General features: G+C 40.8%; 1 protein-coding gene across 1 annotated transcript in view; it reads left to right on the top strand.

Annotated features, from left to right (window-relative positions):
* Positions 1–13,697, top strand: part of LOC115202536 (A disintegrin and metalloproteinase with thrombospondin motifs 7) — a 172,442-nt gene that overhangs the window by 50,297 nt on the left and 108,448 nt on the right. The window contains exon 8 of the mRNA XM_029766660.1: positions 3,953–4,096. Within this exon, the coding sequence (XP_029622520.1) occupies positions 3,953–4,096 (144 nt within the window). The remainder of the gene's footprint in view (positions 1–3,952; positions 4,097–13,697) is intronic.

The raw sequence follows: 13,697 nt of genomic DNA, 5'->3' as shown, positions 1-13,697 counted from the left end.
GCAATTCGACCATGAAGGCCTGATTCACGCAGTCTCCTCTGAACAGTTGATGTTGAGATGTGTCTTATTTATTTGGGCTGCAATTTCTGAGGATGGTTACTCTGATGTTGTCCTCCGCAGCAGAGGTAACTCTGGGTCTTCCTTTCCTGTGGCGATCCTCATGAGAGCCAGTTTCAACATAGCGATTGATGGCTTTTGCGACTGCACTTGAAGAAACTTTAAAAGTTCTTAATGTTCCTGGATTGACTGACCTTCATGTCTTAAAGGAATGATGGACTGTCATTTCTCTTAGTTTATTTGAGTTGTTCTTGCCGTAATATGGACTTGTTCTTTTACCAAATAGGGCTATCTTCTGTAATCCACCCCTACCTTGTCACAAAACAGCTGATTGGCTCAAACACATTAATAAGGAAATAAATTCCACAAATTAACTTCTAACAAGGTATACCTGTTAATTGAAATGCATTCCAGGTGACTACCTCATGAAGCTGATTGAGAGAATGCCAAGAGTGTGCAAAGCTGTCATCAAGGCAAAAGGTGGCTACTTTGAAGAATCTCAAATATATTTTGATTTCTTTAACACTTTTTTGGTGACTACATTATTCCATGTGTTATTTCATAGTTTTGATGTCTTCACCATTATTCTACAATGTAGAAAATTGTAAAAATAAAGAAAAACTCTAGAATGAGTAGGTGTGTCCAAACTTTTGACTGGTATGTACATGTCGGTTGTTTTGCTCTAGGACGCCCACATGCCCCACAAGACAAAAAAAAATGAATGGAAGTACAGTATATATGGAGACGGTTTAGTGACAAACAATTTCCTGATCTTTCTTATGTCTGTCAGATATAAGACAGACACTTCGAACCCTCTTCGTTTTGATATTTATTTGAGGACAATCTGTTTTTGCATGTAGTGAATCTGTTTTCAATGCGTTTCTATGGGTCAATAGTAGTAGGGGGTGAGTTATTTTATGCAAATGTACAGTCGTGGCCAAAGGTTTTGAGAATGACACAAATATTAATTTTCACAAAGTCTGCTCCCTCAGTGTCTTTAGATATTTTTGTCAGATGTTACTATGGAATACTGAAGTATAATTACAAGCATTTCATAAGTGTCAAAGGCAATGATGCAAAGAGTCAATATTTGCAGTGTTGACCCTTCTTTTTCAAGACCTCTGCAATCCGCCCTGGCATGCTGTCAATTAACTTCTGGGCCACATCCTGACTGATGGCAGCCCATTCTTGCATAATCAATGCTTGGAGTTTGTCAGAATTGGTAGGTTTTTGTTTGTCCACCCGCCTCTTGAGGATTAATCACAAGTTCTCAATGGGATTAAGGTCTGGGGAGTTTCCTGGCCATGGACCCAAAATATCGATGTTTTGTTCCCCAAGCCACTTAGTTATCACTTTTGCCTTATGACAAGGTGCTCCATCATGCTGGAAAAGGCATTGTTCGTCACCAAACTGTTCCTTGATGGCTGGGAGAAGTTGATCTCGTGGATGTGTTGGTACCATTCTTTATTCATGGCTGTGTTCTTAGGAAAATTTGTGAGTGAGCCCACTCCCTTGGCTGAGAAGCAACCCCATACATGAATGGTCTCAGGATGCTTTACTGTTGGCATGACACAGGACTGATGGTAGCGCTCACCTTATCTTCTCCGGACAAGCATTTTTCCGGATGCCCCAAACAATTGGAAAGGGGATTCATCAGAGAAAATAACTTTACCCCAGTCCTCAGCAGTCCAATCCCTGTACCTTTTGCAGAATATCAGTCTGTCCCTGATGTTTTTCCTGGATAGAAGTGACTTCTTTGCTGCCCTTCTTGACACCAGGCCATCCTCCAAAAGACTTCGCCTCACTGTGCGTGCAGATGCACTCACACCTGCCTACTGCCATTCCTGAGCAAGCTCTGTACTGGTGGTGCCCCAATTCCGCAGCTGAATCAACTTTAGGAGATGGTCCTGGCGCTTGCTGGACTTTCTTGGGTGCCCAGAAGCCTTCTTCACAACAATTGAACCGCTCTCCTTGAAGTTCTTGATGATCCAATAAATGGTTGATTTAGGTTCAATCTTACTGGCAGCAATATCCTTGTCTGTGAAGCCCTTTTTTGTGCAAAGCAATGATGACGGCACGTGTTTCCTTGCAGGTAAGTATGGTTGACAGAGGAAGGACAATGATTCCAAGCATCACCCTCCTTTTGAAGCTTCTAGTCTGTTATTCGAACTCAATCAGCATGACAGTGGGATCTCCAGCCTTGTCCTCGTCAACACTCACATCTGTGTTAACGAGAGAATCACTGACATGTCAGCTGGTCCTTTTGTGGCAGGGCTGAAATGTAGTGGAATTTTTGGGGGGGATTCAGTTCATTTGCATGGCAAAGAGGGACTTTGTAATTAATTGCAATTCATCTGATGACTCTTCATAACATTCTGGAGTATATGCAAATTACCATCATACAAACTGAGGCAGCAGACTTTGTGAAAATTAATATTTGTGTCATTCTCAAAACTTTTGGCCACGACTGTTTGCACATTATATATAATTATAGTTGATAATTTGATGTTAAGATAGCTTGAACATATTTGTTAAGTTGGTCTTGTAGCTTGATTGGCCAAGGAGCAGGACCATTTTTAACATCTTCCGCTGTATTCCTATGGTACTCATTCAAACTAATGTTAAGTTATGCAAATGTTTTATGGTTATAGTTCAAAATTAAATAGCATAAAAAATCATTTGACAAGCAATCTAAGTATAGTGTAGAATTAGAATGCTGTGATTCAAGTTAGTTAAGTCAGAAAACAAGTCGTGCAGCACACAAGTTAAATGAATTCGCTATGTGGTACGTAGATCCAAATGCCCAGTGAAGGTGATTGAAGATTCATCTGTTTATTCCATTAGGGACAAACGTCTCACCCCGTCAGGTTTCATCATTGTCAATGTCATAGCCTTAATTCAAAGGGAGTGGACCTTATCAATGCTGTGTATGAATGCAAAACCTAATAGAGTTACTATATACAGCAACAGGGTATGTAAATATAATTAAAAGTGAGTTTACCTAGTCTTTGAGGCTTAAGCCCTCGCCTTGGAGTCTTTAGACCATCACAGAGTGAAGCTGTGATATTGGTTGGTGGTGCCATATATTGCTAAGCCCCCTGGTGTGATTCAGATTGGTTTCTAAATACTCCGCTCAGTGGCCATAGGGGGTAAATGGGACTGGGTCGGTTAACGCTTGTGTGAGATCCGGAAGTCCGGCGACTGATGAAAGCAATGTGTCGCATTAGCTTAGCGGGCTATGCTACCCACTACAAAGACACCAAGACTGCTGCCAGACATGTTGGTCAAAGGATTTTTTGCGGTTTCCAAGGCAGGCTCTGGCAGCATTTGATGTGTATACATTACATGTCTGTCTCTTTGGTCTCTCTACTGTGTGAATGTGTACGTTCATACGTGTGCTTATTAAAGTGTGTGACTAGGCAGCCTGTCTAGGCAGTGGCTGCTCAATATATACTGCATCAGCTGTGTGTGTATATATATTGAGTGGACAAAATATTAGGAATGCCTGTTCTTTCCATGACGTGTTGACCAGGTGAATCCAGGTGACGCTATGATTCTTTATTGATATCACCTGTTAAATCCACTTCAATCCATTAGTTAGGTGTTCCTAATGTTTTGTCCAGTTGATGTATACTGTATATTTGAGAATGGATACTATATTGTATAGTTGTTCACTCACTGTGTTGTCTCTGTGTAGTGGGTGTGTGTGTTTACCATTGAGTGCAGACGTGTGTGTGTGTGTGTGTGTGTGTGTGTGTGTGTGTGTGTGTGTGTGTGTGTGTGTGTGTGTGTGTGTGTGTATATATATTCCTATATATCTGTGTACATGTCAAATTGTCCATGCAGGGCCCACTCACTCTCCCTTCTCTCTGTGGGATGTGCTTCTATGCCGCAGCTTTGGGATTCAGCATGATGGGAACGGCAATGACTGTGAGCCGATTGGGAAAAGACCTTTCATCATGTCTCCACAGCTCCTGTATGGCACCTCCACCCCCAGCTGGTCGCGCTGCAGCCGCCAGTACATCACCCGCTTCCTCGAGTGAGTTCTAATTCCTAATTCTATTGTCCCACACTGATGACCTCATCATTCTGTCTAAGTTTCTCCCTCAGACTTTGTAATGATAATGCAAATGATAGTATATAGAAAACCATTCAATCAGGTTTAAATGAACTTGATAGGGTTAATGCAATGTTCCCAAAGGAAAACAGAATACAAACATAATTTCCCCACTATCTGTTGTTCTCTTTCTGCCTCTCTCTCCGTCTCCATCTGTCTTTCTCTCTTTTATTCTCTCTCTCTCTCTCTCGCTCTTCTCTCCTCACCCCCTTCAAATCACTTTACCTGTCTCTTTCCCGTCTCTAACTCCCTATTCTACAATTCCACTCATCATTTGTGCCCTTGAATCCATAATACAACTACTCCCCAATAAGGACCTAATGGAATATGTACCGGAAAAATGCGCTGATTATGAGTGCATTCTAATTGTCCCATGGTCTCTTTGTTCCATGTTGCTTGCTTGATGCTTTCAAATTGAGCAGTTCCACCAATGATGTATCCACTTTCAATCTACCATCTACCCAAATAGCCTGGATATGAGAGGGTTGTATGTGGATGGTACTTAGAATGTTTCAATCGCAGATCAATAGACAAAACCTCATCACTGCTTACAACCATCCAATCTATCTGAGACTCAGAGACAAGCGTCAGAGACCCGTTTGGTTCCTAAGTAAACCAAGATAAAGGATCTATTTCAATACATCATACACCCTTTCCGGTCATAGGTTTGTGTCCATGAAATATGTTATTTGTTATTTTCGAAGACATGACTGTGTCTCCAACTTAATGCAAACATACTGAAAGATGTATACTTTGTCACACTACAACAGACATGCTTTCTGCTTTATTTGTGATTTTGCAGCGTGAAAAATCATTTAAATACCTCTTGTAAGCTCCATCAGCTTCACAGGAGGATCGTACGCTGTGCTTTCTGAGGCTTAGACAGGCTTAATAGAATCTTTTAGTGATGATGCATGCCTCTCAGACTTGAATGAGGATAGCAATGAAATAAATATTTACCTGACTTTCCCAGAATTCAGGTTTGTAATCAGGCTTCATTAGTATTGTTGCTCAGATTTTATATTTTAATTTATTTTATTTAACCTTTATTTACCTAGGCAAGTCAGTTTAGAACAAATTCTTATTTACAATGATGGCTTACCCCGGCCAAACCCAGATGACGCTGGGCCAATTGTGTGCCACCCTATGGGACTCCCAATCACGGCCGGATGTGATGCAGCCTGGATTTGAACCAGGGTCTGTAGTGACACCTCTAGCACTGAGATACAGTGCCTTAGACTGGCTGCGCCACTCGGGAGCCCTGACCTGAAGGTAAAAGGATTATTTCAAATCGTGACGCTAAATGTCAGAAGTGATATTATGAGGTTAACTAGAGGAAGGCAATATCATGGTTGAATCCATTGCAAATCCCAGAGACATTTGAGGCATTTGAAATGTAAATAAATGCATAGAAATGTATTGATGCGTATCAATGCATTGATACATTGAGGACCACTGGCTGTACCATGCATGTTCTGTCCAGTTGTCCACTCTATATGCAAGACAACTAGCCACCCCTCTGAGCCTGGTTCCACTTTAGGTTTCTGTCTAGGTTCATGCCTTCTAGGGAGTTTTTCCTAGCCAATGGGCTTCTGCCTCTGTATTGCTTGCTCTTTTGGGTTTAGGCTGGGTATCTGTAAAGCACTTTGTGACAGCTGCTGATGTAAAATGGCTTTATAAAATCCATTTGATTGATTGAGCGTTATAATGTCATGAGCTTACCTTAAGGATATGGTTAATCCTCCAGTTCTGCTCAAAGTACAGTGCCTTGCAAAAGTATTCATCCCCCTTGGGGTTTTTCCTATTTTGTTGCATTATTTTGTTGCACAACCTGTAATTTAAATGGATTTTTATTTGGATTTCATGTAATGGACATACACAAAATAGTCCAAAATTGGTGAAGTGAAATGAAAAAAATTAAAAACGGAAAAGTGGTGCATGCATATGTATTCACCCCCTTTGCTATGAAGCCTATATATAAGATATGGTGCAACCAATTACCTTCAGAAGTCACATAATTAGTTCAATAAAGTCCACCTGTGTGCAAGTGTCACATGATCTCAGTATATATACACTTGTTCTGAAAGGTCCCATTGTCTGCAACACCACTAAGGAAGGGGCACCACCAAGCAAGTGGCACCATGAAGACCAAGGAGCTCTCCAAACAGGTCAGGGACAAAGTTCTGGAGAAGTACAGATCAGGGTTGGGTTATATAAAATATCAGAAACTTTGAACATCCCACGGAGCACCAATAAGTCCATTATTTAAAAAATGGAAAGAATATGGCACCACAACAAACCTGCCAAGAGAGGGCCGCCCACCAAAACTCACGGACTAGGCAAGGAGGGCATTAATCAGAGAGGCAACAAAGAGACCAAAGATAACCCTGAAGGAGCAGCAAAGCTCCACAGCGGAGATTGGACTTTCTGTCCATAGGACCACTTTAAGCCGTAAACTCCACAGAGCTGGGCTTTACAGAAGAGTGGACAGAAAAAAGCCATTGCTTAATGAAAAAAACATTTTGGCAATCAAGGAAAACGCTATGTCTGGCGCAAACCCAACACCTCATCACCCCGAGAACACCATCCCCACAGTGAAGCATGGTGGTGGCAGCATCATGCTGTGGGGATGCTTTTCATTGGCAGGGACTGGGAAACTGGTCAGAATTGAAGGAATGATGGATGGCGCTAAATACAGGGAAATTCTTGAGGGAAACCTGTTTCAGTCTTCCAGAGATTTGAGACTGGGATAGAGGTTAACCTTCCAGCAGGACAATGACCCTAAGCATACTGCTAAAGCAACACTTGAGTGTTTTAAGGGGAAACATTTAAATATCTTGAAATGGCCTAGTCAAAGCCCAGACCTCAATCCAATTGAGAATCTGTGCTATGACTTAAAGATTGCTGTACACCAGCGGAACCCATCCAACTTGAAGGAGCTGGAGCAGTTTTGCCTTGAAGAATGGGCAACAATCCCAGTGGCTAGATGTGCCAAGCTTATAGAGACATACCCCAAGAGACTTGCAGTTGTAATTGCTGCAAAAGGTGGCTCTACAAAGTATTGACTTTGGGGGGGTGAATAGTTATGCACGCTCAAGTTTTCCTGTTTTTTTGTTTGTTTTCTGTTTGTTTCACAATAAAAAATATTTGGTATCTTCAAAGTGGTAGGCATGTTGTGTAAATCAAATGATACAAACCCCCCCCAAAATCTATTTTAATTCCAGGTTGTCAGGCAACAAAATTGGAAAAATGCCAAGGGGGTGAATACTGTATTTCGCAAGCCACTGTAGGACTGTTTCATAACAGTAGCTCATATTGTCAGAGTACAAGCAGGGTTAGGAGAATGAGCCGGCATGCAGGCGATCAGGCGGTTCATTGTAATCCCCCTCTGTCCTGATGCTGAATGGGAGAGGGTAATAGCCCCTCCTTCCATCTGGCACTCATTTTCTCTCCATCTCTCACTATTTCTTTAATTTTTTTATATATATATATATATCGTTCTCTCCTCCTATCTCTTCATATATTTCTCTCCTATTTCTTAATTTGTTTCTCTCTCCTCCTATTTCTTCATCTGTTTCTCTCTTTCCCATTTCTTCATATATTTCTCTCCTATTTCTTCATATATTTCTCTTTCAGCTGGAACCATCCAATTGCCTCCCTCTCACACTTTTTACATCCCATCTCCTCCTCCTCTTCCTCCATTTGTCATCTTTCCCTCCCTCTCATCTCTTCCTGCTCCCACCACAAGGGCACCATTGTGGGCTAATGGCAGGGAGGTTCCTCAGGGCTCAGTACTCAGTCCTATTCAGTTGTCTGACTTTGAGCTGTAGGTGTTAGTTAAATGTGGAATGTGGAAGGGCAGGCTGAGCCATGGGGATCAGATGGTTATCCTACAGATGGGCTGAGGACAGAGAGAGTGGCTCTCCAACAATGTCTAGACTAGATTGTTTGAAGGGGGGTTGGAGGTTGGAAGGAGAGGCGGGGGTGACAAAAAAGCCCAAAAGCTTTTCATGTGTGTAATTGCAATGAAAAGGAATCTGGAAATTGCAGCGAGGACAATTATTGCCTTCTGCTTGATTGTGAGTGGGCAAGACTTCTAAGACTTAAGCTGTAAATTAATACACACCATGCAGCGTGTCAATGTTTTTACTGTTTGAAAGGTGAATGACGTTTTCACTGGTGTTACATAAGTTCAGACATTCGTATTGTTGACGCTTATCGATTTTTATTTATTTTAGCTAGTGACTTGACTATTGAAAATATTAGCATTCTTTGTGTGGAATTTTCTGAAAAGAATAGAGTTTATAAATCCCCACTTCAACCTGCGTAAACTTCTCCTGGACAGCACAAGTGTTTTTCTTTCACAAAGGCATCAGATGTCAGTTCTCCCTCTAAACCTCTATTCAGTGGACCTCTGCAGCCATAGTCACTCATGGAGAACAATTTAATTGCTGTTGCATAGTGGTCAATATTATGTCATCCCAAATGCGTCATCATTATATGTATGCATCATTAAACTTCTGGCTATTGAAGTCTCATTGAAGAGGAAGTCATGTACTGTAGGGTAAGCAGCTGTTAACAGATGTTGAGTCAAATATTCCCCTCCTTTTTGGAATACTGCATCTAAAGTTACAAAGAATAGCTTTGCCCTTGGATGAACCAGTTCAATCAAGGTTTGCATTTTAGAATCAGGGAAAATAATAAGTATTAGGGGATTTTTAGTCCATAAATCCATATACTATTGTCCATTATCGGATGCACAGCATATACATTACACAGAAATGCTAGCGCCTTCTATCATACATTTCATTAGCTAGCTGTTAAATGGTCTTTAGTTTAGATTACTTTATATTTTTAAACAAGGCACACATACAAAAGTATGCAGTTGATTAAGAATCAGTAGATAAACACAAAGTTTCCGACTTATTTTCATGTGTTCCTCTATCATGATAGTGTTTGGCATATGTGGCAGGATACATTGAATTTTTTTAAATAAGCTAAAATGGCAAGTCAGTCATCAGTAGTCGCTACTGTGGTCCAAAGTCTAATATAGGGTCACTTGTTCAGCTCTGAAAGCATTCTGTGGAATTCTCCCCAACTACATTACTAGGCATGTTGTGATTTTTCCTGCAGCTGTGAGGTGCAGCTGGCCAACGCCACCTTATTGCTCCTCCAGATGATCTAGGCCTTGTATTCATAAAGTGATTCAGAGCAGGAGTTCTGATCTACGATCAGTTTGTCCTTTTAGATAATGCTGACTAAGTCCGGGTGGACCTGATCCTAGATCAGCAATCCTATTTTGAGACACTTGGGAATACAGGCCCTGAGCTTTGTAGGCGTAATCCATCTCACCAGCTTTACCTTTTTTATGTTATTTTACCAGATCATCTCAGCTTTCAAGCTCACAGCTCCAAAGTGGCCATTTTGTTTCTCGACTGGGTGCATGGGGTTCATTGAATGAAGTACATTTGAACTCAGTCAAATCTATGGAATATGTTGAAGTTAGTGTCATGGAGCCTATTGAAGGAATTCACCCTATCTAGTTGCCATTCTTGATTGCCTGATAGTGAAATCAGTCATTTTCATATTTTGCATGTGAATCTGGCTGTTGCTAGGTAGATGAAATTCCAATGGATTGCTTAGTCTCGGTTAAGCCTTATTCATCACTAGTCACAACAAAATCAGTTGTATAAGCGTATTTATCATGACTGATGTCATAATCTATTATAGCAGATTAGCAGGGGTGGCAGGTAGCCTAGTGGTTAGAGTGTTGGGCCAGTAACCGAAAGGATGCTAGATCGAATCCCCGAGCTGACAAGGTAAAAATCTGTCGTTCTTCCCCTGAACAAGGCAGTTAACCCACTGTTCCTAGGCCGTCATTGTAAATAAGAATTTGTTCTTAACTGACTTGTAAAAAAATAGCATGTTATTGCATTGGTTTGGATTGATGTGGTGTCTACACTGTGAAGTACCTTCAGATGTGTCATTGTAAAAATGTTACTTCAGAAATGCAAAAAATCTTTGTTAGAGTTGAAATCACAAACATATATTAATAGGTTATTTCAGGGGAAATACCACGGAAGTGGACCAGACAGAGTTTACTGAAGCAGGATATTGTAAAGGCCTTTAGCCATAGTTTTATAAATTAATTGCAAAGACACCAGTTGTAAAAGAAATGGTTTAAACATTCTTTGCTGAATCTGTCCGGCTCAAATGTAATAACCCACTATACTGCAGGCAATAAAACATGTGAACTTTAACTACCCTTAGTGCTCCAGTAGGCTCCAATATCACTGAATAGTGTCTGAGGGATGAAATTGGACATCAGAGTTGAGTTTTTCTCACTGAGTTCCACAGCTTTTTACATTGTTAGGAGATAAACTAGCCTGGTCTTAGATCTCTTTGTACTGTCTTGCCAACTCCTGTAGTCATTGTTTAGCGTGACATTGACGATAAAAGTCTGCGATACAGCACAAATAGATCTGGGACCATGCTTAAGAGAAAGAGGCCCGCTGGGAGGATTTGAGTCTTGATAGCACTTCCACTTGCTGCTGTGATCACACCTCACCAATTACTGGGTCACAATCAGTGGCCTGGGCTGTGATGCAGAGAAAACATAATTCAATAAAATAACATGGTAGCCTGCCAAGGGTAGAAATGATCCTTTTCTCTATTCAGAAAGCTTTCAGACTAATCAGTGTGACTGAAAGCAGAAGAACTGGTCTTGATTGAACACTTTTTCAATAGTTTTATTGAATACCTTTACCCCCTCTCGATGGAGTTGTGTTCTGGCCGCCTCAGGATCTCTTCATCCTAATCTGTTCTTTTGTTGCTTGATGGCAGGAATTCGATAGCATGTGAACAGACGCCAGCCACAGTCACTTATGATCATGTGTTTTTTATATACTTTAAGTAAACAGGAAAGTCCTGTTGCCTTAGAAGTTTATTTTATTTGGCCTGGTCAAGGGTCTTGTTATATTGACCATATTTTGGTCAATTGGACAAGCAGCTGGACTTCTGCTTATGAGAACAGCAGTGTGCGTTCTTCTGTAACAGCTCAGCTGTGCCATACCGTTGCTGTGGAGTTGGGACCTTATTGTCCTTATCTACTCTCTCCCTTTGCTGCATGTTGGATTTGTGGAAGTTAGCTACTGTACCTAAAGCTATCTGCCCACATTGTAATGAGTCTTCCTCCTGCCCAGTGTTTCCTCTGGAAACATTTGTAGCATTGGGGGGAAAGGTTGCCACACCCACCTCCTATTTTGGGTAATTTTTAAGTTGGACTGAGAAGCTCCGTTATGGTGACTTTTTAAAAGGACATTCTGCTCTAAAATGAATGAAAATAAATAAAATAATGCACACTCCATATAAAATATAATTTCCACCTCCAGAAATGAGAGACAAATAATGTATTGGTCAAATTATTTGTTAAAATGATTTGACCATATTGGTCCATGCATATAGCCTATATAGCACCGTCTATATTATTAGGTATGCTATTAGCAGTAAGCATTATCTCCTGTAGCCCATCTGATGCAGCATAGTGGCTATAAATAAATAGGCTGAAGCATGGGGTTGCCTACAGTATCTGCATTTACCCTATTGGGCTAATCATTGGGCGAGTTCGTTTTGCATGGTCCGGTGCCCAGGTAGGCAGAGTTTGTAAATTTTTAGACCATTCCATTGGCTCTCCACTCACCCGGGGCAGCCATGCAAAACTAACTCGTCCATGAGTAGTCTCAGGTGTGCCGCAAGAAAATCAGCTGGCGGGTGGAATGAAAACATTATTTCGACACATTGGTTGGCTCGTGGTTCAGAACAATTACATTGGTCTGAAACATTTTAAATCAAGATAATACACTTTTAAAAATGTTAATCAATATCATACACTTAAAAAAATTCAAATCAAGATAATACACTTTTACAAATTAAAATCAAGATAATACACTTTTCAAAATTAAAATCAAGATAATACACTTTTCAAAATTAAAATCAAGATAATACACTTTAAAAAACCAGGAGCTTGTTGTGTAGCATAGTGTTGTGAATTCCATTATGTGAGCAGCGAGGCAGACATAAGGCTACCAACCACGCATTGAGAGTGTAGAGCCGGGAACAGTCCGTCATTTGTGTGGTGTGAAAACATTCTAATTTGTCCAAATGCAGAGCTTATGTTCCCTCTTCCCACGAGAATACGACAATACGACAGTGAATGTTACACAACCTGCAGTAAGTGAATGTTACACAGCCTGCACTAAGTGAATGTTACACAGCCTGCAGTAAGTGAATGTTACACAGCCTGCACTAAGTGAATGTTACACAGCCTGCACTAAGTGAATGTTACACAGCCTGCACTAAGTGAATGTTACACAGCCTGCAGTAAGTGATTGTTACACAGCCTGCAGTAAGTGAATGTTACACAGCCTGCACTAAGTGATTGTTACACATCCTGCACTAAGTGAATGTTACACAGCCTGCACTAAGTGAATGTTACACAGCCTGCACTAAGTGAATGTTACACAGCCTGCACTAAGTGAATGTTACACAGCCTGCACTAAGTGAATGTTACACAGCCTGCACTAAGTGATTGTTACACAGCCTGCAGTAAGTGAATGTTACACATCCTGCACTAAGTGAATGTTACACAGCCTGCACTAAGTGAATGTTACACAGCCTGCACTAAGTGAATGTTACACAGCCTGCACTAAGTGAATGTTACACATCCTGCACTAAGTGAATGTTACACAGCCTGCACTAAGTGAATGTTACACAGCCTGCACTAAGTGAATGTTACACAGCCTGCACTAAGTGAATGTTACACAGCCTGCAGTAAGTGAATGTTACACAGCCTTCACTAAGTGATTGTTACACAGCCTGCACTAAGTGAATGTTACACAGCCTGCACTAAGTGATTGTTACACATCCTGCAGTAAGTGAATGTTACACAGCCTGCACTAAGTGAATGTTACACAGCCTGCAGTAAGTGAATGTTACACAGCCTGCAGTAAGTGAATGTTACACAGCCTGCACTAAGTGAATGTTACACAGCCTGCACTAAGTGAATGTTACACAGCCTGCACTAAGTGAATGTTACACAGCCTGCACTAAATGCAAGCAAGGTAAGACAATTTGTTTCAGATAAGTGTTCATTATTACATTAATTCATGCTTAGACGATGCATAGGCCATATAAAATGGTGTGGTTGGCAAGAGTTTGAGTAGCCTACTAAAATACATTAAGCCTATTTGTAGCCTATATTTGATTCTGGGAATTCTCTCCCTATGGCACTCGTAAATTGAATGCGCCTGTAAAGGAATATTTACCTTGCATAGAACACACAGCAACAAGCCGACTAGTACTGCTTTCACACATGATTTATGCTATTTTGCCGACTAGTACTGCTTTCACACATGATTAATGCTATTTTGACTCCCCCTTTCACCCATTACAAACAGATATGGTTGGGCGTCTATTTTAATAAATCCATTGAAAATATACACCATCAAAAATAAATCTATTGTTC

The sequence above is a fragment of the Salmo trutta genome, chromosome 12 (assembly GCF_901001165.1).
Source record: "Salmo trutta chromosome 12, fSalTru1.1, whole genome shotgun sequence".
Classification (NCBI taxonomy): Eukaryota; Metazoa; Chordata; class Actinopteri; order Salmoniformes; family Salmonidae; genus Salmo; species Salmo trutta.
Note: the sequence above shows the minus strand (reverse complement) of the source record. Positions and strands in the feature narration are given on the sequence as shown.